Genomic DNA, 27,154 nt, shown 5'->3' with positions numbered 1-27,154 from the left:
CTGCGTTTTGTGCGTGCTGCGTGTGTGTGTGTGTGTACTTCTATGTTTATACGTGTACGTATCCATGTCATTGCCGAAAGGAAAGCCCTAGAAATGTCGAGAAGGTACGAAGCTCGGGGACAGTAGGCTCTAACGAGGCCCGCTTGTTATACGCCGAGCGCTCCTTTCGGCTCAAGACACATAAACAACGGGGAACAGTGGCATCGCCCGAGCGGGTCCTCTTTTACGGCGTGGTTCTTGGGATCAAGTGAACCGATTTCACGGAGCCCTACGTTCTCTTCAGGGGCGCTGGATTTTTCTATCTTTCAAAGAGAGCGCTCTCAAGGTCCACTTTATTTTTTCGGGAAACCATTTCATCGCTGATCCATTTCGGGGCTGATTGTTTTAGGCCTTGCTTCTGGAAGGGAGCTCACTTGTTGTACATTGTTCGCAAGTTCTATGCTGTCTATCACAATTATGACTTTGTCAAGCTCTAATGAAAATAGATGAAATGCGCTAAATAACAAGAGACCTTGGAATGTGCAAAGATAAGTGCTGCGCTTGATGATAGCGCTAACAATTCTCGAAAGTTTCACAAATACTTCGACAAATATACTAAACGCAGATGCATACGTGAACATTTAACAAAAGGCACTGAGATCAGGCTAGTTGGTATTGCTCCATGTCTCTGTAAGCACGAAACTTCGTTTGTCTAGCGTGTATATCGTGCTTACGGAAGTTATGAATATTTAACAGAATCTCGAAAGTTATAGAAGATCATTGAATTTGTTATCTCACATAAACAAAAAAACACCACATGCTTTTAAAAATTGAGTCTGGTAACGTTTTCATTTATTGTCAAGGAGTCAGCTGTCACCGAGAACCAATAAGGTGAACTTGATATCAAGCTCACCTTATTGTTCTTGATTATTTATTAATGGTTAATGGCACAGAACATATCCTCGAACATGTATTAGTGATTTTGAAATATTGTTGACAATTACTTCATATGTATGCCAGCGCTAACAATCAAGCCATCGAACATGTATCGCACTCGGGAGATGTATAAGTAGGCGTTATCAAAAACTTATTTTTTTCTCTACGTCAATTTAGGATTTAAGGTAGGAGGTACGCCACTGATTTTAGCAACGCCTTACAAATTATGCACACACATCTTCCTTCTGGTCGAAAGGCCTTTCTATTATACAGAAGCCGTATTTGCTTGAGGACGACAGGAGCCTATGGGATCACCTCCGAGGGCACTGCTGCTGTCTCTTAAAAAGACTCGATGAGCTACGAAAGATCCCATCGTGTTAGCGTGCTAAGCAGGGGTTGATCGAGCAGAACATGTTGACTCTAGGGAGTTTGCGTAAATGGCTGCCTAGCAACATCTGGGGAGTCCGGGGAGTCAGAGAGATGCTGGCCAACAGTTCCTTAGTAACACAGAGACACGGAGTGGCGTGTATCGTCCTCGTCATTTAAAAGCACTATTTGATGGGAAAGTTCGTTCAACATGAGGTGGTAGCAGCGTGGCGAAACCTACCACGGAGAAACGAGAATAAGGAGTGCTCGTAGCACTTATTTGTTTTTTTTGCGTACTTGTACGCAGTTAATATTGCGTATGTGTACGAAAGTACACCTAATATAACTATCTGGTACTCTTAAAGGTGATCATGCGCCATTGGCTTGTTATCGCTTTTAACAGGCGTGCTTTAAAATTAACAAAAGTGATTTTTAATTCTCAAAAGTTCTTCAACCTGTCAAATACAAAAAGCAATTTATTCAAGCACTAGCTTGCTCAGTTGTCTACGTCAGCCAACTACCATGACATACTTAAAACGTACTACCTGTGAATCGCGTGCCATATCTTGCTTTTGGGGGAGTGGCTATGATTGAGTCGGTGATCAGGGCTTCTGTAATGCCACTACTACAGCACATAAGCCGCATACAGACTTCACTCTTTAAGAAATGCTCCAAATTGTTTTTCTTTTACGTGATGTGTTCACCCGTCACCTCCTACGTGAAGATCTTGGACCATACTTAGCAATTATTCTTGAAAGAAAATTTAAGACCATTCACATTTTCAACATATCATTAGCCAAGCCAGTTGGTGAATGGTAGAATGTCTTAAGACCGAAAACATTCGTGAATTCGGTTTCTCACCCTTTTTTTTTGTGTGTGTGTGTGTGTGTGTGTGTGTGTGTGTGTGTGTGTGTGTGTGTGTGTGTGTGTGTGTGTGGAAATCAGTTGTTCATATAGCTAAACATCATTCGCATCATTTCTCGTCTTTGTAATCCACATGCATACGATATGCGAAAAACCGCCAGGCCTGCGCAGAACGTGCAGCAAGGTTGCAGAGAAAGCTGGACGAGTGGTATTTCTACAGCCTTTTTTTTTAGACCGCCCTTGGGCAAGCTACTACAAGTACACCTACATGGTACCCACTTCACCATAAATTTTACAATTTTTTGAAGCATGGAAGCACTTACTATGCTATTATTCATTTTTTGGAGAAGCGTGGTACCAGCTACATTCCTGTGCACTTTGTTGATACTGTGGCTGACGACAATGGAAAATTGCATATCAGCCTTATGTAATAAGTTGGAAGTGTTCGGTGACTCAATCATTGCACAATGCATATTGCGTCATGCCCGGTTGTTACTTCGCCCTTCTAAATCTCTCTACTGCACACGTTAACGCGATTTCTTAACCGACATGAAGCTTGTATAGTGTCAGTTTGCGATGGAGTTTGAGGCATAGGGGTGGCTCTGAAGTACGACTATGGGCTGCCATGCCGAGGGTAGAAGTATAAAATCCCATTATATTTTGGGTATTTTTAACAATTTTGTTTCTTTCCTATATCGTGTGATAGTGGTTACGGATATCGGCGGCGGCATTAGACAACTACGGTGCCAAAATCAATATTTGTAAAATCATAACAGCTTTCACTGTAAATAAGTAAAAAAAAAAGAAAACCTACACCATAAAGAATGCCTTTTTTGAATCGCCTGGTTTTAGTCCTCATGCACTGCTGATTTTTTGTAATGTATTATTTTTGCTTAGTTTTTACCACGTGGCAATTCTTAGAATCCACTGGGTTGCTATGTCCGTTTGCTTGCATGAAAAATGACGCTGTAGAGTACAGTCATAGTGAAGTCATCGATTCCACTCGTATAACATATTTTAGCTTTCCAATAGGTATACGTGTCCAGTAAATCAATTTCTCATAGTAACATCTGGCCGCGATCTTTTCTCAGCACTTTCGCGCTTTATATGGATATAAACGTTATATCGCTCAGAATACAACTAAAACGTTTACCGCTGCATCGGTGCCACCTTGATTTTTTTTTCACGACACTGCGCAATATGAGCCACCGTTGAAAACCTTTGCGTAGTTCTCCGAGGTCATTGAAGTTCACGCACAAAAAAGCACGAACGTACAATTTGCTGAGCTTCAGTAACCTTGCTCGAATAGGAATGAGAAGCCTTACATTTTCGCGAAAGAAGTAGCACAGAAAAAACGAAGGAGAGAGAGAGAGAGAGAAAGAGAAAAAGCGAGAGAGGTGGTCGAGGAGGTGAGTGCCGTAGCACGAAAAAAGCGCCTCACTTTCGACATCCTTTTATTCTTTTTCAGAGAGAAATTTATTAAAAAGAAAATAAGAAGAAACATCGCATTCAAGACTATTAATAATGCTGTGGTATCAAGTTACCAGACAAATTTTTCTTCTGGGTACTCTTATTCGTTTATTTCGGAATACCTTAACAGATAAAGCGAAAGGGCGCGAGCTAGCAGATATGCAATCACGGATTAGAAATGTGAGCGGCCGGAAAGAAACTCAGGAGCGCGTCGTGACAGCGCACCGCGGCAGCAACAGTGGTGCGTGGCAAATTGGATGAACGCAGGTAATCCTCTGCCTTTCTTGCTATTTTGCTAGCGTTTTTTTTTATCTTTCCTCTTGCACTCGCGTCATAACGCTCGGCTGCATTCCGGCGCACCTGAAAAAAAAAATCCCGCCTCTAGCCTCACAGACGAAAGCTGAGCCACGATAACAAGGAGGGAAAAACGCGTCTAGACAGTGGTGGGTGCACGGACCGCCAACATTAATCAGCCTTATATCAGGTTTATCCCATCGCGAGATGCTCTTTCCATGCCTACCGGCCGGCCGCCTAGGCAAATGTAATTGGTCGCGAAGACGATGCAAAGCCGGCTCGGGGCTCATACCGTTGGTCATTAGGCGAATCCAGAACAGCTCGGGATGATGTTTCCGAGCCGACGAATTCGTGCGCGAATCGGTCTTCTCTAAAGAGCACCAAGTGCCTCGGTTGATCTCGGTGGTGCATGTATATCTTGATCATTCATTCATTCATTCATTCATTCATTCATTCATTCATTCATTCATTCATTCATTTATTCTGTTCTCTCTGTTGAGAGGTTGCGGTTCATATAATTTCGGCTACTCGATTATGAAACCGCCCTCCACGCACAATGTAATGGCTATTGCTAAATACAAAAAATATTAAGAACAAGGTATAGTAAACTGAAATAAATAAAACAAGTGTGACAAAAGAGTTCTCGCTTGCGAAAGTTCACTTTTCATTAGAGCGTGCACACGCTGTACACATCACTTCGCATACATGACTGCTCATTACAGGCACTTATCTAAAATCAATGCTCATCAAAGAACCTCCCTTGAGCGTACCTTCGTCTTCTGCTGAAGATGCTTTTCAGACCATGGTCCAAGTAATTTTTGTAATGGGAAGGAGTGCTTGTCTAAGCTTAAGCTTGCCGGTTTCTCCTCAATTCATTCAATCATTCGTTCGTTTTGGAAAAGGAGCAATGTTCCAGCATGCTTATGCTAATTGAACACTAGGAACCCGTACGTTATGTTCTTCTCTAACTCAAGGATAAAGAACGCACCAATGGTGTCCTCGTAAGAGGAAGAAATAAGCGAATCGCACGTAAACCATGGCTGCTTTATGTTTGAGGTACCTGTCGTGAAAACAAACATTTCTAGTTGAAGTGCTGGGTGCTCCATTGTATCTCTGCCAGTGTTCAGAGAGTGTGTTTTCTGCTGATCGAAATAATTTCAAGTGAGATAATTGAAATCTTAATTTTATACTTTGACAGATATAATATTACCACGAGAAAGTAGCAAACCACCATAAAATAATGTAAGACGTTCAAGCATGGGTGCAAGAACTATCAGCTGAATTAGCCATCAACTGTACACTTTACCTTATTTCGTCATTGATCCTTGCCAGCTACCTCAACTTTGTGAAGAGATCAAATGCGCAAAACAGTTATCTTTCATGTAAGCTCCCGTGCATGCCGAATTGATAAGCTAGCTTATCACCGGGGCATGCGCAGATAAGTCGTCTGCCTTCTTTCTTTCATCCATCTTTGCACACCCAGTCTTGGAGAATAAAATTGTTCACACACAATTAGAGTAGAGTACTGGCAAAACGCTAACGCGATCAGTCTCAGAGGAAGGGTATATTAGCCTATATACTTCTTCGCGAAAGGGCAGTGATGAGAATTACCGCGCTCGACGATTACTATAGTTGTAAAGACTAATCAATAGGCAATACCTCAAGTAACCTTCGAGCGAAACACCAGCCTCAACGACAGCTGGCATTTTACACCAGCCGCGACACGCTCCATAGCTCCAGGATTGCATCGAAGCGCATAATTCGGCGTGCCATTTTCAGCTCGTTCGGGCAGAACACCGTCTCGTTTCGTACGCATTTACACGGCGTTCCCCCTGAATATGCATTTCTCTTGACGCCGTGTGAGGTGGTAGCCACTTCCAGTCTGGGGAAAGAAAGGGAGCGCGGTAACGTCTGGGCACACCGACTGTAGGGTGTCCGAGCGCTTGGTGCGAGAAGATAAAAAAAAGCTGTATATGACCCTGGTGATACGACGTCAGCGTTCCTTCGTCCAACGTTCCAGCGGGGCAAGGGAGCAAAATGTGTACGTGCTACGCGGGCACCTTCCCGCTCGGGGGCTTCTCCACCGAGCCGGAAAGCACCACGCGACCAGCATTAAACTCGCCCGTGTATATATACGTCCTACTACCACCACCGCCTTCCCCTCCGCGTGTGTGCACACAGAAAGCCCGCGTGATCCCGAGACTATGGTAGAGTTCGCAATTAGCGGTAGGGCAGCAGAAATCTTCCCCGCCTCCCGCTTCGTCCGTTGCCCACCGGGTCCTGCCATTCGTAACGAGGTTAGAGGGTTCGCTCTTTCTCCTTCCCTGCTTCGGGTGCGTACATGCCCCCGCTTTGCCCGTGCTTCTATAGGTAGAAGTTGAAGAAGAGAGAGGTGAGAGGAGGGGGCAGCAAACGCGACGACGGTCGTGATTCGGGTCGCAGAGGCTGCTACGAGCGACGTTTCCTCCGTCGTGCTACCGAACCCTCCCCGGAGCGACGAGGTGCTGACGATTCTTAAGCCTAATGAGCGAAAAAATTGGGAAGAAGGAGGGAGACCGAAGATGAAGAGGAGAGTAAGAATGGGACCGAGAGAAGCGTGCCTCGAAGCTTTCCCGCTACTTTCTGTATATATGTTTACTTTCTGTATATATGTTTACCGCTCGTTCCATCCTCCCGTCGTCCTGACCGGCCTTGCTCGGAATCAATTAGTGGTTCATCTGCTGAAGCGAGAGAGAGAAAGACCGGCTCGCCATGTAATACTGTGGGACTACCTATCGAGCGGGATTCAATGCATTGGGAACGAAGCATCTAATATGCAGGACGGAACATACGCGAGCGCGTGCACCCGGTGCTGGGAGATAGAGACTACAAGATGGCGAAATGAAGGAGTTGAGGTGGGTGAGGAGGAGTGGGGGAGGAGAAGGTAGTCGTGGGGGCTTTCGGCGTGCGCGCGGAGACGACGACGTTATAATTGAGGCACCTGCCGGTTGAGTGCCAGGGGTGGCCCTCGAGGCGTGCAGAAGCGAGAAGCAGTGGCGGAGCGAGCGAGATCTATATGCGCGGGTGGCGCCTGATGGAAGTAGGGAGGAACGGAGGGGCCCTCGTCTCGCCCGGACCCCCGACTTCAGCGGGAATCCGCGGCGTTCATTAAAAGTAATTAGAAGTCGGGCCGTAGATCTCGACAGCTCGAGCCGTCTCTCCCTTTAACGAGAGGCCGCGGCGTCTCGAAGTAGGCAACGTCTCTCGCGGCACCCGTTTCGTAATGTAGCTGAGCCAGTCTTCTTTTTTGGTTTTTATTTTCCTATTTCTTTTATATACCTCTCCTAGAGATGAGCAATTCGAGGAGGCAAGTATGGAGCGGCGCTGAAACGAAAGCTTTACACAGAATTTATCCGACCACCTCTCCATCCGAGTCATGGTTGGCGTGTTTATTTTGAACACCCATTTGCGGCTGTCGCTTTGAAAATGTGGTTCGGCTGAAAGGTGTGTCTCGCGCTCGTTAATAAACGTCTTGCTTTTTTTTTCTCGACCTTACTGAAAGCAAGAACACCATCTCGGCTGCCATGAGAATAATAATTAGAAGATAATGAGAAATGAAAGAGGTTTAGAATGTCTTCTAGCTTTCGTATTACCGCTACATTATAACACTGGAATACGCATAAATCAAGGTGGTGGGGGGACTCGAAATGTGAAGGTAAATATTCACGTTTAGAGCGGACGTACTTGAGATGTAAAGGAACCCTGTCTGTGGAAAGCAAGTATCAAAGCCATGTTTAAAGATGCTAGTATGCAGAATCACCTTCTTTTTATTAAAGGAAGGAAAATGAACATTTTACAAATCATATTTTAATTTGGCCTATTCGAACCTATTCTATCGCATTTGAAGCCGAAAAAACGATCATGATAACACATAAGCGTGCCAAAGGAGTATTAGCAAAGAGCTCTATTTTATCACTGGGTTTCGCTACAATACGCCGGCTTTATACGGCATTTCTGCCCTCTTGCTGTCGTAAAGGATAAAAGAAGGCATGTTTGCTCCACGTGTGTGTAGCACTGCAGCACACATAACTCACGCAGTAAAGCTGCCTTTACGACCAACATCGAGATGTTCATCGATAATCTAGTGCGCAAACAATAAGGAAACATTTGGTTCGTGTCGACCACTGATTGCTCGCTCGCAAGTTGGTGCTTTGTCGTCACTCGAAGCCGGGCGCAATTTTTCCTGGCTCCGCAAGAGCGGCACGCAACGACGGGCCCTCCCGTGGGGCGAATCTTCAGGCGTCCAAGATTATGTCCGCGGGGGGCAAATGGGATGGCGGGCATGCTGAGACATACAGGGAAGAAGAATATGAATAAATATAAAACTCCTAACAAAAACGATAGAAAAAGAAAAAAGAAACAATGTTCATGAGAGACATAGTGGTACCGAGCTTCACCTTAATGCGCTGTTCTTGCGCTTCCGTTCCCCTCCATCAGATGGCGCTCGTCACAGTTTATGGCGTACAGACGCTGCGCAGCCCCGAAAATCTTGTTAGCCTAAAGGTTGTCGGGGGGCTTCCCTTCTCCCCCTTCCTTCTTAAGAGCTTCTTTATTTTTTCTGTACTCCTCATCGTGCGCCGCTTTCTTGAGACGCTGGGTTGCACAGAAAGCGAGCGGCCGGTCATTCGTTCGTAGTAGATCGACTGAAATGCGGTGAAACGGGCGACGTCGAGCGTGACGCAATCATGACGTCACCGAGAAGCGAGCGATCCCGCTTTGATCACGACGACGACGAGAAGGAAGTGCAGTGAGGTCATATAAAAAGAGAGAGAAAGAGGGTTGGGAAGGGGCGGTTTCTTTTCTGTCCACCAGAAACGACGGCTGCTTCTACTCGGTGCAGTTATTCTCGGCAGTGCGTACAGCTTGAGGCCACCCGTGTCCCGGCTGGAGTATACAGTAGAGTTGCCTTGCATGATCACGACGTGCAAAGAAGAAGGAAGATGCAGTACCGGAGAGTTTGAAGGCGCAGGTGTGCGTTTTCCACGAAGACTATATATATAGAAGAAATCCTATACTGCGGGAAGACTCCTTAGCCCCGACTGGTGCTCGGTCTATGCGATCGACTACCGTAGTAGCGAACCGATAACATATAAACAAAGAAATGAAAGAAGCTGCCTTTTTCGAGTCCTTTTCAATGAAGATAAACTAGAGGAGAGTGCGAGCTGATCCGTTGTCATTGCGATTCGAAATAAAACTCTCTTTATCCCTTTATCCGTTTCACATGAAAGGATAGCGATGTGGAAGTAACTGCTAAGAGGATTGGTTTCTTTTTATTCTTTCTGAATCTTTCGTTGAGCTTAGGATGCCGAGGAAGTGTGCAAAGGAAGGCATAGAAACTAGCCGTTGTTTTCATTTTTGTGCCAGATAGGTACGAGAGCAAGAGATGGGCCACACGTTGAATGTGACCGCGTTTAAGTACTTTTCTAACATTGTTCATAGATTATGACTCTGAACAACGATATGTTATTTGTATTACAGGAAACACTTATCACCTGATACCTGAAAAACTTTTCAGCTGACGTGTTTCGCGTTCTGTAATGTCTGCACATATGACAGTTTCTATGCTGCTGTTTTTTATGGTTGAACTCTGCGTTCATAGCGTTTCATTGAATTCATTTTCATTCCATAGATTCATAGCTATAATTCAATGTACTGTAATTTGTCACAACTTCCCCGATAACATGAAAGAGCGATGGTTGGCGGTAAGAGGGGGGGGGAAAAATAAAAACAAACCCCCCCAAAACAGCCTATTGGTATTCTTCCAAACCTTTGTAACTGCTAGTAGATCCAACACTGAATCGGGACATGTCTGAGACACTTCACTACACAACCAGATAATTGAAATTCATAGTTTTATAGGTGAGTTTACGTCAGCTCATTTTCACGTGTGATGCAAGACACAGAGACAAGGCATAGAAGGAAGACGCGAATCGACACATCCACCACTGCAGTAGCAACTAGTTTCGTTTGAAGAAAATAAAAGCACGATTGATACCTACTCACACCAGTGTTTCACGTGTGGCAGTAGTTGTCACTTATACGATGTTAAGCATTTTCGGTCAATTTCAAACAAGGAACCTCAGAATCCCTAATACCAACAGAATAATTCCTGCACTAGTGACTGGTTGCAAGGGCAGTAGATGTTTATTCAATTTGTGCCATTATATCCTGCATTATCTTGGTGTTCTGCTTCATATGCAAAATGAATCCAGTGGCTAAATAAATTGATTGGCAAGAAGTTTAGTGGTGAAAAGATGGAAAATTGTATAACTCTAAGAATTCCGTGCTCAGAAAACCATCGCAGCCGAGTCTATTGCGTATTCCGGGGAACGCACATGTAAAGAGAATACAATATTTGAAGTTCCTAATAGTTTTTCCTGAATGCACTAAAATTACGAAAGAAACACGTTAAGTGGAAAAGTTTGAATTGTACAAAAAGAAATAATCAGGTGCAAACTTCTTTTTCTTCTAACATATATCTCTCTCTTCTTTAAAGGAACTTTCCGGCTTGTGTGATCTTAATTTTTGTACGAACAATTTTCTGTCATCATTCTGTCAAAGAAATGTAGAGAGTCAAAATGACAACGGTCATCCTTTTTATTCATTTCCCTGCGCAGGGCTCGTGAAAATGGGGATCCACTGCGTAGCGGGCCGCAAAGTTGCCGTCAAGATCATCAATCGAGAAAAGCTTAGTGAATCTGTTCTTCAAAAGGTACGTCTCTGTCGACTGACGACCGTTTTATGCCCGTGGAAGTGCCTATTGCGTCGACGTCACTGTGTACGCACCGCTGTGAGAATGACAAAAGCGTGCCTAATCATCTTTCTATTTTTTTTCTTTCCGAACCCCAGGTTGAAAGGGAAATAGCTATTATGAAACTGATTGAGCACCCGCATGTGCTGGGTCTCTACGACGTGTATGAAAACAAAAAATACCTGTGAGTACCGTTTTTCTTCAAACGTCATTTGCTTTCGCATTGTGTGTGGAATAATGAGTTTCAGGTTTCATTCAAGTTTCAAACTCATGCTAGGTTAATTCTGCGTTTTTGAGACCTCCAGAGTTAATCATTTAACACGCAGCAGTTTCTCGTAAGAGTATAATTTACACAAATTCAGCGAAATTGGTTTACATACGTCATTGTGCGTTCCCTCCCCCCTTCTTCTTTTTTATTTTCTCTCTCTTTGCCAGAGTACGCGGTTTCAATGCGACGCAGCAAATGACAGTACAAAGAGGCAAGAAATAATAAAAAATGCCGATGATTTTATACTAGGTTCCTAATACGTCAATAACAAAAGGGTTTGCAGGGACAGGTGAAGGCCTGTCAATACAAACGTCTTTTTTAAACGTATTAGGCGTCTTGTTTAGCACTGTACCGGATTAGCAATAAAAGCAGCCTTTTCCTTTATAAATTACCACAAAATTATGGTATTATGATAAATTGGTCAAGAAACATTGAGCGAATCCTGATAATGTAACAGTAGTACCTGTAAAAAATCTGACTGTTATTGTTCGTGTCTTTGTGTGGAACACGCATGTGCGTTCGTATCGAAACTTAAATTGTGACACGAGTTCACTGGACGACTGTAGCCCTCGAGTTCTGAAAACTGTGGGACAAGCCTTCTTTCCTTTCGTAGAGTGCACATATTTTCCGGAAAGATACTAGTTGAAATCGTAGTTACAGAAATGGTCCTTAGTAGTGTTTATTAGAAGCAGCGATTATCCGTATAAGCTGCGTTACGGCAGTCAGTCAGCTCGGCCAACGTCAAGACTTTTTTACTTGGGCATATGCGAGTGATGTGAGCCGACATTCACCTTTGGTTTCATTGAAACGTATAAGTGCATTCTGATTTCGCTGGAACAGGCAAGTAAGGGGAGCTTGACAAAGCTTAGCTGCAATATTTCGACTTCTGTGTATTCTAGTTTAAGCCACGAACGAGGAAGGAAAAGGGTACGAGGATCGAAATTAATCGTCGACAGCCGCAACCGAACAGTATAGTATAACATCTTAAGCTTCATGACACGAAATGGTTGCGGTGAGTGCTACAAAGTGAGGGGGTCAAGTTTGCAGTTTATTACAAAACCGGAGCCTTCTCGCTGTTCCAGCAAGTTTACGAAATACTAGTCGTCCTGGTGTGGGTTTGTGTAGGTAAGAGATTGGCAGAAGCAGAGAGAACTGGGTGTGATTACAAAAGGTGCGCCGAAGGGAAGCATTTGCGAGGAATCTGGGAAGAGTCGTAAAGGGGAAACCCGGATGTTGGCTTGGCGGTCGCATAGCAGAATGGAGAAGTAACTTTACCCTTGAGTGAGTTCTGAAGATCACGACAGACTGTAGCTTGCGACAGTGTTATATCTTTCACATCGACGCGCTCGTTACTACGAACAAGATCCGAGATTTTAGGCACCCCGAAGAGGGGCTTCACGGCTGAGCAAGCCGAGTCAACTGGCTCGTAGGCAGTGCCTTCGTTCGCTTCGTTATCTGCTGCATCACTGCCGGACCAGACGGTGTCCTTCCTGGCGTGAAGCTATTCTCGGTGCTACGGCGAGCATCCAAGGCAGGGCGTCGTGTACGAGCCGTAGCGTCGCACTGGATGCCAGAACAAAATTGAACGACGATGGCGACAGCTTGTCCGTCGCGAAAGAAAATGGGAGGTGGGGGGATATCAGGTTGCAGTATGAGCTCATATAGTTACGAAAAAAAAAAAACGCAGAGCGTCAGCTTAGTGTCATCAGAAAAGGCAGTCCGACGAAAGCAGAAACTAGTGTTTTTGATTGTTTTTGCTTCGGCATCGCATTCGCGTGGTTGGTTCTGGCGTGTTTCTTGGGAATCATTGCAAAAAATAAAATAAAACAAAAGCAAAAAAGAAGCGGATGTGGTTGCTGTACGAACGTGATCAACGCTGCGTTGCAGCTTTGCCCATTGTAACTGCTTGTAGGAGGCTTGATTCGTAGACTATGTTCTCAATAGACTTCTGCCGACGCAGACGGTTTGTGGGCGGATGAGAACAGTGGATTAGAATTAGCATGCTTGGCAATTCGAGTTTCTTTTCGAGCAACAGAAAAGAGTGAGGACAAAAATGCACGTGGTAAAGTGCAACTAAATTTTAAATTTCATCTTAGGCGTATGTCATTTTCACTGTTTCTTACTTTCCTTTTAAAAGTTATACTGCACAACTTAATGTTATATGCTTGTGCTGTGATCAATTGCTTTAGCAAGAAAGTTGGTAGCATGAGTATAGATAAACTAAAATTAGTTGAAGAAGTTAACTAGGCTCTCTCTGACCTACTTCAAAATAGTCTCATTGTTCTGCCCTTGTGTTGCCTCCCTCTGGCAACCAGGAGCCACACACACGAAATCCCAGCCGCAAAGCTTTTTTGGAACAGTTACGATGTCCAAAAGAACAAGAGCTTGTCGGCCAACGAAGACACATCGCGAAGGATGCTCCTGTTTGATCTATGTCACGAATTGATCATTTTTATCTGTTAGGATGTTTCCAGCATGGGAGTATCTAGTATCTATCTACTTGCCTGTATTGCGATAGTTAGTGCATGTCAGTAGATGGAAACACCACAACAAATGTTGCCACAAGCCGGGATTTCACCTTGGTCTCTGCTGCAATTTACGTGAAGAACGTGCCTTTCTTTTCGTGCGTTCCCACACAACCCCTACCCATCGTAAAGCGAGGTTAAATGTTATAAAGGAGAACGTCACTTCCGTTCAAGCGTACAAGTCTTCGTGCCTTTTCTCGCAGTTCGCTGTTACATGTTACGCTTTAGTTCGCATAGAAAGCGTTGTCAGTACTCGCACTAGTAGAGTTGGCACTGGAATACATATATGCATATTAGGACAAATATACGAAGCGGGCGTCCAGGGTTCAGTTTTTGAAGAAACAAAGGTGGCTACAGTCATTTTGGCAGCCTTCGCCAAAACACTTTGCCACCTGGGATAGCAAGCAAAGCCTGTGCGTTTCTCTTATTTATTTTCGATTTGGTGCTCTTCTAGGTACCTCATACTGGAGCACGTCTCCGGTGGGGAACTATTTGATTACCTGGTCAAGAAGGGTCGCCTGACGCCGAAAGAAGCACGGAGGTTTTTTCGGCAAATAATCTCCGCACTAGATTTCTGCCACAGCCATTCGATATGGTAAGTAATGTTTATGACCAACAGAAGGTGGCCGACATAATGTCTGTGGGAAAGCACTTTCTGGTTATTCAACGCAGAAAGATGAATATCAAAAATGGATCGATTTATTGCAATGCTCTGCGGAAGTTTGAAGCAGATGTAAGATATTAAATAAAACGAACAACAAAAACACAAGAGACGTATTGTATGCACTTTCAAATTTTACGGATAATTTTAGAGCTATGGGAGCTTGGCGTCCTTCTTTTTCTTAGTTTTTCCCCCCTGTGTCGTTGCTTCTTGTCTTTCTTTCTTTCTTTCTTTCTTTCTTCTTTCTTTCTTTCTTTCTTTCTTTCTTTGTTTGTTTGTTTGTTTCTTTCTTTCTTTCTTTTTTTGCAGTATCAGCTGGAAGTCAGGCACTTATCAGAAAAACAATAGGTGTATTTAGTTAGGATAAACATAGATAGGATGAATTGCCATACGACTCTTTGAAACATGGCAAATGTTCAGGGTGTTCAGCGATTAATAAATCATTGAACAGAGAGTGTCACTGGTGCCAACGTTATCAACAGGAACAATTGTCCTTGCAGAGCAGCAATTATTTCTTTACTTACAGAAAAAACAAACAAGGAGAAACAATGTTGGCAAAAAAAAATCACTTTGCTCTTCAGCTTGCGCAAAATATGCCAAGTACTTCGCCTACTGTTTCAAGTACGAACATTGACTTGAGTGTTGAAAATATTTCATCAGCGCAAACGCACCACGTCAGCTTGTATCATTATCTTTTCAAATTGTAGAAGGTTGGTTGTCTGAAGGTGTGCTTTAAAACACGAACACGCGCGCTAGTACATAAATTTTGATTACAGCACGAGCAACTATAGGGCACAATAAAGGGCATTGAAAAGCTCTGGGACCTCGTAAGGTAGTAGGCGGTATTATTATTATTATTATTATTATTATTATTATTATTATTATTATTATTATTATTATTATTATTATTATTATTTTATAACTCATTAATCCTGATTATATACATCGACTTTTTTTCTTCGTTCAGCGAACTGGGATCCTTTTGTTATATACATCGACGACACCGTATCAGATAATATTTGTGGAGACAAATATGCAACAGTGAACTAATACAAGTTAACCATTTCTTCCGATATCAGAAGGCAGTACTTCACTTTGTGTTGTAAATGCATTTAAGAAGAGACAGACTTTGAATGGCGTCGGCTGCTTATCTTACGTGACTATCTTGTGATAACGTTGTTAGCAAACACAGCAATTAAGAAAGGAACGAAATGAACACACACATAATTAATGTCTCAGTACACAATAGAAATTTTATAGTAGTATAATTATTAAGATTTATTGTCCTAAAAGCATGGCGTTAATACGAAAGACGCTATAGAAGTTTGCAAGCAGCAAGAACGTGCTAGCATGTGGAGTACTCGCAACATAAATGTTCACAAAAAAATAAATTTTTGCAAAGCGTAAACTCAGTACTTGCCCAAACTGTCTGTGTTGAGTGCCGCAATCTAAGGCACCTAAATTGATTTGCGTATATGCAAAATGCCTAATTCGCATTGAATCAAGTGTCGAAACATCCAAAGCTGGTCGACTGATAGTAAAAATGCGAATCGGTGCTTCACCAGAGCATCGTCTGAATCTCCTGTCTCTAATACATTCTTTTTTTACTTCAGTCACAGAGACCTCAAGCCGGAGAATTTATTACTGGACGAGAAAAACAACATTAGGATAGCGGATTTCGGCATGGCTTCGCTACAAATGGAAGGGTCCATGCTGGAGACGTCCTGCGGGTCACCTCACTACGCCTGTCCAGAAGTCATACGGGTAGGTCACCGCAGCTGGTTTCGCAAACGCATTGTACACGTGTATACCAGCTGTTCACGTGGTCACAACATGAAGTTATTGAGCAATAATAAGCCCGTCTTTTAGCGTGAAAATTACATAAACCTTAATTCGTGACACTGTACTACGTTTTCTATTTTGAAGCTATTCCGAGAGCTATCTTCGTAGAAGTATGAACTCACCGATAAAATGAACGAGACACATGCAAATGACATCTCGGCGAGTCTCTGATCCAGTGTGACTACTAACGAAGGGAACATCACTACCACAGAACTTATATGAGTTATATCAATTCCATGTTATCAATTTCTAACCCTCTTTGCAAAGGCTAGTTAATAAAACATCTTATGGGCGTAATCATGTACACGTAATAATCTTTTAACTATGTACTTGGTTCTTCAACCCAGATGCTCTGTTACATCGATTTATTACGGCATTAATTTTCAGTTGAACAAATTAAATAATCTAATGACTGTATATAAATTTAGCTTTCCAAGATATGATGCATTAAGGTGTCGCTAACTGCTTTTTTTTCTTATTATTTAGATGTGCTTTTCTCTTCTCACCTTCAGGGAACGGGCATAGCCGTTCAGCAAAAAAAGTATTAATAAAAAATTACGAAATCACATATAGCTGAAAATCTCTGAAGTTTTTCTCACTTGTTAAATCGCTGAAGCTAAAGGCTACGCCTAAATTTCAGTGGTCCACTACATCACGTTTCAGTGGTTCTCTGCATCACGCCCAGTATAAGTTATATGTTATCACTTATTACACTGGGGTTCCTTTAATTATATTTCAGATGAGCAAGAATTTTTAACGTTTCTATCCTACTGATTGTATGAATAAGCGGAGACAAGGAAAAAAGTTGGAGAGCACAATATGTAATTGCCACTAAACAACCTTTTAGTAGTCATTGTCGTTTGTATGACGTTCTCATTAGTGTTTTCATACTTCATCTCCAGGGTGAAAAATACGACGGCCGGAGAGCGGACGTGTGGAGTTGCGGGGTTATTCTTTATGCTTTACTTGTGGTGAGTAACTAAAATGATTGAATAGGCATTTCTCGCTCACCGACTAACGTAAAATATTTGTCTTACCAGGAGAAAAGTGAAAAAAGAGAACTACCAGAAGAAGGGCTTTTAATTCTTACTTTCTTGTCGAGAAGATAGATAGAACTGCTCTAAACGCAAAACAGTGGGCTACGGCGTTTGGAAGTGCTCTGCACTCCAAGAAAAAAAGAGTCATCTGTAAAAGAGCCGTTCGACTCTTTTTTTTGTGTGTGAGTCCTGACTTTCCACGTGTATGACTCTCTTTGAAGAGACACGTGCACTTTTTCAGAAGGTCATTATACTTTCGAGGGAGAGTCGTGGACGCGAAGAAAGTAAACGCGTCTCTTTAAGGAGAGTCATACGCGTCACAAGTCAGGGTTTACCGAGATGTTTAAAAGGACACTAAAGAGTAACAATGAATTGGTTTAGATTCGTAAACTTCACTCTGAGAACTCTAATGCCACATGTTATCACCTTGATAAGTTCATCATTGGCGGAGAAAATCAACGTTAAAGTTTCATTTTTAAATTTCGCACCAAAATCGCCGCGCGTGACGTCAGAAATTTCAAAATGTATTTTTCGAAATTTCCTGCGATTGCCTCGGTGAAATTTTTTAACATTTAGTATGCTACGTTCAAACTAGTTGCAGATGGTAATGTCCTTCTTTTTTTTTTTGCTAACTAGCTTTGTAGAACCCAGCAGACGCCTTGAAATTCATTTACGTTCCCTGTGTTTTATGCGCAAAGCTCAAGATGACTTCTCCGCCCGCATTTTCTTTTCGCTTGTTTTCTCCGTTACCAAGGGTCATGTCGCGGTAAGAGTGGTGGTTTCTGGATTGTGAAATTGTACTTTAATAATACGATAAAATCGCCTTCTGCTTTAGAGTTAGTTTAGCTTTTTTTTTAGAGTGTTCACATAATTGCTGAATCTGCCGCAAACGCAGCGCATGCAAAGAAGTGCTCAGGGCACTCAGATCTGTTGAATACTTATTAGCAGCGGTGATTAACCTATTTTTTTTTACACAAAACCATGAAAATTATAATCCAAGCAAGCTTCGGGACATGTGTATAGTCCAGAAAAGACGCGTCGCAGAGAGCGTGTGTTTGATGCCTAATTTCGGTGGTGTACGCAGGGTGCCTTACCATTTGACGACGACAATTTGCGCCAGCTGCTGGAGAAGGTGAAGCGTGGCGTGTTCCACATTCCGCACTTTGTTCCGCCAGAGTGCCAAGACCTGCTGCGGGGAATGATCGAGGTGAACCCCGAGAAGAGGCTTACGGTGAGTGCTACGAGGAGGTGGTCCGGACTGACGCCCTGCATGGAATCATGACATGTTATACACTCACACTAACGTCACACATGTACATAGTTTTTTTTTACCAGTGCCCATATCTTTCTAAGTGGACAGACATTCATATTTTATAATAGAGGTTGGGGGATGAGCGTTGAACGGAATGTTGCACGTCCACGGTCAGGCACGATTACGAAGCGCTTCATTGAGCATTATCAAAAATTATCAGGAAGTTTTGTTTAACTGAATAAGCAATACATATAACACAAGAAGGAGCTGAGGCAATCAATGGAGATGAATATAAGACAGCAAAACGCAGAGAAGACGCGCTCAGTCATGTTTTGTTGGAGGTAAAACACAACGCTTTTTGTCTTATATGTGTCGTCCCTTCATCTTTGTCCTTTCTCGGCACTGTTGTCTTTATGCTGAATAATTAACAAGTACAACTGAATATGCTTCTCAGGTACTAATGAGCTGAAATTCATAAAGGGAAGTTGCAAAATGTTACTTTTTCGTGTTTTATTTTGCATGGTAGCTAGCCGTGTCATTCTTGTGAGACACACGCTCTATTTTATTTTTTTTTTGATAAGGGTTGTTCTATCCGTTACTTGATGGGCTTTTCACCACAGTTGACGTAAGTGGTAGATGTTTTGGGAGCAGTGCCGAGGAGGTCACTGAAACGTTTGTTTCGTTTTTTCCCTTGTGCGCATAGATATTAGCAAAGTGATATTGTGTAAACCAATGTACCCGCATCGATTCAAATGAAGAAGGAAAAAAGAAATTTACATGTCAATACTCTATGGCATATCAAAATATGTATAAAGTAAGAAACATTGAGCGTAAACGCAACAGAATCAACATAAAATTCTATGTAGGTTTTGGACTTATTGGCAATGCCCGTGTTGCGTAAAGTTGATGTAAACAACAGACAAAATTAGAGCATCGTGTAAGCTAGAAGGCATCCGCATTAGTCGAACAAGGAATCTTTACAGATGCAGTGACATGATTTCAACACTTGCCTGTTTTTTTTTATTAAAAGAGAATATAAAATGATTAAGTCACAGGATAAAGGAGACTGCTAGTCTTGGTCGTGCAGATGTAAGAATATAAGCAAACACACTTAACGCAGAAAGATAACGGCTTCGTGAAATAAAATAACACCACCAAACGCCAGGCTTGCGCATGACACACAGTCACAGCGAAATCAGGATGAGTGGTCTTTTTAGAGTCCATCGTAAACTCTCTCGGGGAAAATAATACAAGCACACTTTCCGGGTATCAGCTACAACACTAATCATCGACAACTTTTTGAAGTACGGAAGTGTCCATTGTAACAATATCCGTCATTCTGCGTGGAGGCGAGGTACCCGCTAAATATGTGTAAGGGATTATGTGCTATTCGTTGATGCTGTGCATGATCACGGTGAAGGATTATGGCTGAGCCCTTTGTAGTGGGCTGAAACCGTTAAACCATGCAACCATTGATCTATTCGCGTTGTGTGACACATGGTTGCAATTTAATTCAACTACCATGCTATAATAAGTATCTTAACGTCATTCAGCGTTCGGCATGACTCCTCTATAAGGTCTTTTAGCCAATTACTGACGCAGAGGGCCGGGGTTGAAATTGCATGTCATCGTGAATATTATTATTTTTTTTTACTTCACGCGATGAATGGTATGAACACAGGTGGTGGTGGTGGACAACTACGGCACCGAAGTCGCCTGTAATGGGATGGAATGGAACGAAAAAACCTTTATTTTGGTACTGCAGGACGCGCTTAGCGCGTAGCGGGCGTCTCCCACGTAGGGACCGACAGGAAGTACCTCGCAGCCGCTTCGGTGTGATCTCATACCACAATAAAATAATAATTTACCCCACAAAAACTAGTGAGTTACATACACAGCCTCGATGTATACGCAAACGCACAGTGACGAAGTGAGAGAAGAACTAACTCTACGCTCCAATGTGTTTTATTCAAGTGATAAAGAAAGATAAGGTGCTCTGTTGAGAGTCTTGCTAGTGGATACATGCGGTGTGTATAGCATCAAGGTCACTTGACGCACCCATACAAAATCTTTGTTCAGTATGTCTTCTAGTACGGTAAATATTTTCAAACCCTCGATATCTCAGCCGCGATATGTCGTATACAGTTATGTGGAAAGCAAGTTTCTTTCTTTTTTTTTCTTCTTCGCACTGTACGTCATTTAATGCACCATCGACACCCTGCATAATGCGCTAGTTTTACCTCCACAACTGCCTGGAACAGCTTGTACTTTCCATGAAAGTAAGAAACCTTTTAATAGTGCATATTTGGCTATGATCAAGTGCCATTTTGCTGCACTGCGTTAAGCGCCATCGTGGTTTTCAGAGACATCCAATCAACCAATCTACTGGACTGTAATATACGCGCCTATCGTAGATAAATCTCACACTTGACAGTCTTCGTTATATATATTCTTAAAACTCACTGCATATATGGTTATGACAGGCCGCTGTGGTTACTCCGAACAAATAAAAATACAATAATCGCTCGGAAACAATGCTTGATGGTCGTTTCCAGAATAGGCCTTCACAGGGAGTTAATATTATAGCTCAATTACCTTTCATTATAACTGTAACTTTTTGCAATCTATCGTTCGTCAACTCCATGAGACTTGTTCTTGTTTCCCTATGCATTGTGTCACAGTACACTGTATGAACTAAACATAAGGTAGTATAACAGGTACTGTTGAAAATTAGCCAAACCACGGAGAAACAGTTTCCAAGCGCTTCTTCCTTCCGAGCACAATGTTGAACTCATTCGAAGCCTGGTTGAAGTCAAATCTAGTATGATATAGCTGTTCCACCCACTATTATTGTACACAAAAAATATGCTGGGTTGCTTACGCGCAGGGTGCAGAATACTTTACTATAGAGCACCATGGAAACCCAGCGCGCACATCACCTGCATTATCTATACTTCAGAATAATTGGTGTTAGTTTGATGGGCCATCGTATTTTCGCTACTTTGCTTTCTTTTTCGATATCTGTCATTTTCTCATTGTTTTGCCTATTCTCAAAAATAACGGCAAGCAAGGTGAATAAGTTGTAGCTCTAGAGAACTATCACGTGAGCAAATAAAGAAAGGAAACAAATAAGCGAGTAAGCTTCTAAATCACAAGCAAGAAATGAATGCGCCGTAAAGGAACCTGCTATATATTGAGAAACTGAGAGTATACCTCTTACGGGCGCTGCGTTCTTGTATATGCTACGGCTCTCTTGGCATGGCCGGGTGCGCCGTGGATCGAATTTCTGGCACTCGGAAATGGTATTAGAACTTCTCCCTGCTCACACTAACGTGGCTTTTGCTGTTTAAGAAACTCGGCGTGTCATATGACTTAAATTTTTCCACCGGAGACCGAAAAATACGTGAACACACACACTACGAAAATAAAAAAGAGCTTAGTTAAGAAAAATATGAAGTTTAGGAAAAGGTTGCCCTTAGCAACAAGCAGCGAACCCATCATTACGCGCGAGTCTACCTACTGGCAAAGAGCTATTTCTCGACTTCGGTTTCACCAAATTGGACGTCATCGATACGCGAGAGGTGTCTCGTATCAAATCCGCGCTGACAAACATAACAAAGAGCCGTGAAGCTTTTGCCATCGCAGGTCATCGCTTTCTGAAGGGGCGTTCATGAGTTGCTTGTTTCGTTTGCCCTGCCATAATATGGATGCGAAGCCTATGTTTTCATAGTCTCCGTGTGCTCAGACGCATAATAAAGAATAGCAAGACCTGCTGCACATATTCCAGGGGCGTCGATAAATATTTCCCCAAAGAAGAAAAAGGGGGTGGAGGCCAGACTAAACAGAAGCACTGCTTATTTTCACAGGTGGACCTCTATGGGCAATCGATTCCATAACTTATCCCACATTTTTTCGCATATAGCTACGATGTCCGGCTTAATAGACAATGCTTTCGAATAGTTAACTCTAGCTATATTATATTGTGGTTGGTATCGAAGCTTTGTCTCTTTAGTTTAACTTCAATCGGTGCGAGTGTATTAAAAACAAAAAACAAAAACAAAAAAGCTCGTGAATGTTCATCACGATTAGCAGAATGTGGGATGTTTTAGTACTTCCACTATAAGAGCAGCGTAAGAGGTATGAAATAAATGAACAAACTAGAGGCAAAATATCCTGATGTTAATAATTGGATGATCTGAACGTGTGATAAAGCTTGTAATAGCAAACACTTGTAGAGAGTGCAAATAAACCGAGAGAAGAAAGATGAGACAATCTTTTGAACTGCCATTTATTGAAAGTAGAAAAAAAAAAGCCTCTTCGTGTTAACGTACATTTGTATACTTTTTATGGATACTAAGAAATAAGAGTTTAGTTCTTTTAAACACTATAGCACATACTTACATATGACTCTGGTCTATGTTATGACCTATAAACAGTTATAACTTATTAACAGGCGTGTCCATTACACACTAAGTGACGATGATGAGGCTTTCTTGTTGTCGCAAAAGACATTGATATATTGAAGACAACTAAATTATGGGCACGAGAGTATAGACAGAGTGTAAATTTGTTCTCATTTTTATGAAAATGAAGAAAGCTTGGCATGCCGCTTAGTTGTATCCCAACCGTGTTTATCCTTATCATGTTCCTGTAACCAACTGGGACAAGAACTTGTGGCGTACACAACGTACCCCCCCCCCCCACCCCCCACCCCACCCCCCCCCACCCCACACACACCCAGCCAGCCTGCCAGCCAGCCAGCCATGACCACCGCTAAAATTACGTGAATGTAGGGAGGCTTCACCCCACTAACATATTTATTGTGAAAAAAACAATCAAACAACAACCTATGTTCGGGCAAAGAACTAAATATGGTTGCCGTTATTGCGTTTCATTACTGTTCAGAGGTACGGGCGGGTACAGTTTAGCTTTCTTCGCTAAATAGTGTGGTTTAAAATAAGGAAGCGGCCCGACGTATGACGATCACTTAAGTGGTTTAATCAACCGAATAAAGTGAAGTCAATGTAGAGCTTCTAACTTTAGTGACTTGAGGTCAGAATTAATCTAATCGCGCATTCAAGCGACCAGAGATTTGCAATACCCGCATCTAATGAGATAGAAAGAGGGGGGAAAAGACAGTTTTGGCTATACCTCGAGCGTACTTCCTTGCGTAATATGTGCGCAATGTATAGAATCGTGCTCGAGAGACGCTTTTCTGTCCGTTCAACCAAAGCTACTGCGCGTGCCTTCCTTCTAAATAGAGCTTCGTTTGTAGAACAACTAATACTTTCAAGCCTGATACTTTCTAGTTTCCTCGCTCATTCGCTCTCTGAAACTAATTGCAGCGGATTGTCTAACGATTGTCAGCAATCTATTATAAGTTGTAATGGAGCTTGAGCGTTGTTTTATATTTCGATTCTCCAGCGCGTCGACGGTTCACGCGTTTGGATATTGGCTGAGCTGTGTCAGACGCCAGCCAGAGTATTTAACTGCGCTGTCCCGATACTGTTGGAAATCCGATCTAAGGTGATCCCGCTGCAGCAACTGTATGGGAAACGCCGCATCTGAACGACGCAGTAGTTCCTCGTTAATCCCGGTGCTCCGATCCTCACCCCTAACCTTTAAATAGCGGACTCGAAAGATCAAATGAGAGAAAGACGGCCGGAGAATTGTTCGAAACTCGTCTCGGCCGGTCCGATCCGGAGTCTTTTTATGGGAGCGCCGCGGTTCCGCCCTTGAGGGCGGAGGCGAGGAGGATGAGGCGACCGCGCTGCTACCCCGATACGCGACGGGAAAGCGCCCCAACTTCCGCTCCCCGAGTTAGAACGGCGAGCTTGCGAAGCTGCGGCATCGGTATCGATCCGACGATGGCGCCATCGAGGCGCCGGTATGGTGGCGCCATCCTTTGACACTTCTTCAACGCCACATGCCGAGAGAGGAGCAAATTAGAGACGCGGAGAGGGCGAGATAGCGAAATTCGAGAGAGTGGGCTGACAATGAGAGAAGCCGGTCGCAATAAGAGCCGTAAATGACGAAAGGAAGATAGAGCAGTCAGAGAAAGGGGCCTTAATGAGAGCAGCACACGATGAAAGAAAACGAGAAATTGGAAGTCGAAGGTATGTAGAGGCCTGAAGCACCGACTATCTAGACGTGTCAGTGGTGCTTGCGTAACAGCGTGTTTGTGAGAGAGAGGGAGTGAATGTAATAATGGGAGAGAGGGAGGAAAGGATGGAAAGTTGAAGGTTAAAAATAAAAGGGGAAGCAGAAATAAGGTGTCGTAATGTGGTGACGTGAAAGGCTTCATCTAAAGCCTGCGTGCTTGGTAGTGGAAGAAGCATTTTGTCGGCCTCTGGGACGCCGAGTTAGGCGACATCGCTCTTTTTACTGAAGTGAGACACCGGCCATCTGCTAGTGACGTACTCATTGTTCACGAAACTATGGTCATGTCGCCTCGCCCGCAGGCCCTAATTTCGAGGCTCGCTCATTCGTTATAGAGATCATTCGCACTCCTTGTTTAGTTGTCTCTCACTTTTTTGCGCGTGTAAGCTTCAGTGCTACGCGGTTGGGATTCCCGGTTAGAGCACCTACAAGTTTTCTCATTTCCTTCGGCATGTAAGTTAGGAAACAGTTGGTTGCACCACAGTGGGGTCCGTGTTTGTGATGGGAAAAAAACATAGCAAGCATTGCAGGGGATTGTTAGCTTGATTATGACTTCCATATATAACTGTCATGAACAACAAAAAAAGAAGTTTGCATACTTAGCATAAACGCTGCATGCACATTTTTCGGGCAACCGTGAAACAATTTTTAACGCAGGCGCCGCTTTGTCTTGGCACTCTTTTTCCGTCGCTTTTCGTTACGCAATAACTCGAAATGACATGTGTTACACAGAACTACCAAATAAAAAGAAGCAATGGTGGCATTTTCTGTGCTGATTAGTACAGTAAGCATATCCCGCGACGTGAAAGAAGTGTGTTCGAGAATCGCGATGCAGAAGACGTGCAAAATATTCACGTACTTCTTTTACAGCGTAAATTCTTCCAATACACGCGTGGTATATGGTTGACACTGGGGGGATACTAAGCTAACAGACACAAACACTGTAAACAGCTTAACGAAAGATTTGGCGCGCAAACTGCGAACAGTAATCAAACCAAGTAGAACACAAAATTCAGACAGCTAACTTCGTTCTTTTTTCTTTCTTCGCGTTACTCGGAAATATCAGTGTAATGAACGCGCAAAAGATATGCAGAAATACTAGTTTATTATTTTATACAGGAGATCAAAGCAACAGTGTTCGAACTGTGCAGCATTGTCTGCAGCGGTTAATATTAAGAACAGTAAATGGTCTTCGTTGTAAGATGCGTTTAATTTAAACGTGACACATACTAAAAGAGCCACAATCACGCCGGAGTTCGCAAAATACACACTCAAACTACTTGGCACTCGTTAAGGACGGCATAATACTAGCCAGGTATGGATAATGATTTGTTAAAGAAAGCAAAAATGATAACCAGGCTAACGTCAATTTACTGCCCCGCACTGTGAATGCAAAACGGGAGAAAAGTGTTCAAAGAAAGAAAGAAAGAAAGAAAGAAAGAAAGAAAGAAAGAAAGAAGGAAAGAAAGAATGAAAGAAAGAAATAAAGAAAGAAAGGAAGAAAGAAAAAGTGTTTTATTATAACATAATAACATTAACATTATTATAACATTATAACATAATGAAAGCTTCTCCATTCTGAAACACAGATGATTACATAGACCAAAGGCCTGAAATTCACTTGACATGAAAAGTGTACGTAAATAGCAAACCTGTGCAAGCGTTGCAGAACTTGACTGGTAAAAAAAATAAGTGAATTGATTACAGTTGTGTTAAAAACGTGTGTAATGATTTAATTATATACGTGAATATCTTAGTAGGCATTCATTAGAATACGCGTTATGAAAGCTAACGGTTATGCTTTTTTTCTTCTTTGATGCTATCCTCCGGACGCAGCTAGCGGATGTGACAAAGCATCCTTGGGTGACCGCGTAAGTATTTGCACAAGCAGCAAACACAAAACTCAACATACCTCTCTACCTTTACACATTCACGAAACATTGGCGTTACCAAAGGCGTACTGTGAGAAAATATTCATTGAACATAAAACATTAAGTGTAATTGGTTTAATGTGAGCGAAAAATTTGTTATTCTTTCACTAGCAAAACGTTTTACCATTTGCAACATATTAAGAAAATGTGTCTAATCTGTACAATAATTACATATTCAATTTGAAGTGAATATATACTGCTCACCGTTACTATGTAGTTAGAGGAGTGTTGGTCTGTTGTGTTAACAGCCAATAGAATGGCGTGCAAATTCATTGAACACACCAAAACCAGCCAGTTAAGTGAGCGAGATAAAAATATGCCAGCGTAATCAGGTATAGTTACTATTCTTAGGATTACATTGACCCAGGATTTGACACATCATGTGTGGACATTTGCCATAGCTAACGATTTGACTGCTGTCGTGGTATCAGTGCTGAAAACCTAACGCAAGTTTTTTACTTTTCAGAGGAAGCAAGACAGAATTAGAGTTGGAGCTGCCCATGAAGGAAGTTGTACAGGTAAATTGACTTATAGCTTCTTCAGCTTTATTGAATGAACAGCTGGACAGATTTGCTTCTGTGCACGTAAGCAGAAAGCTAGCAAGTATTCATAAACATGGAAATTTAGAATACGTGGCCGATTACCTTTTTAATGATGCTACGGCAATGGGTTGTATACATTAATAAGCCAGACATATCTGCTTATTGATTTATTTGCAATTGTAAATGATTCCAACAACAATAACAGTACAAAAGTGGTTATTGAAACAAAACTTTGACG

The 27,154-nt window shown here is 42.6% G+C and overlaps 1 protein-coding gene across 2 annotated transcripts in view; it reads left to right on the top strand.

Annotated features, from left to right (window-relative positions):
• Positions 1-27,154, top strand: part of sff (BRSK family serine/threonine-protein kinase sugar-free frosting) — a 123,136-nt gene that overhangs the window by 69,023 nt on the left and 26,959 nt on the right. For both annotated transcript variants that reach the window (XM_037421462.2, XM_075876908.1), the window contains exons 2-9: positions 10,566-10,660; positions 10,798-10,883; positions 13,947-14,087; positions 15,767-15,917; positions 16,898-16,966; positions 18,117-18,263; positions 26,280-26,314; positions 26,841-26,892. In XM_037421462.2, coding sequence (XP_037277359.1) covers positions 10,566-10,660; positions 10,798-10,883; positions 13,947-14,087; positions 15,767-15,917; positions 16,898-16,966; positions 18,117-18,263; positions 26,280-26,314; positions 26,841-26,892 — 776 coding nt within the window. The remainder of the gene's footprint in view (positions 1-10,565; positions 10,661-10,797; positions 10,884-13,946; positions 14,088-15,766; positions 15,918-16,897; positions 16,967-18,116; positions 18,264-26,279; positions 26,315-26,840; positions 26,893-27,154) is intronic.

The sequence above is a fragment of the Rhipicephalus microplus genome, chromosome 2 (genome assembly GCF_043290135.1).
Source record: "Rhipicephalus microplus isolate Deutch F79 chromosome 2, USDA_Rmic, whole genome shotgun sequence".
NCBI classification, from domain to species: Eukaryota; Metazoa; Arthropoda; class Arachnida; order Ixodida; family Ixodidae; genus Rhipicephalus; species Rhipicephalus microplus.
Note: the sequence above shows the minus strand (reverse complement) of the source record. Positions and strands in the feature narration are given on the sequence as shown.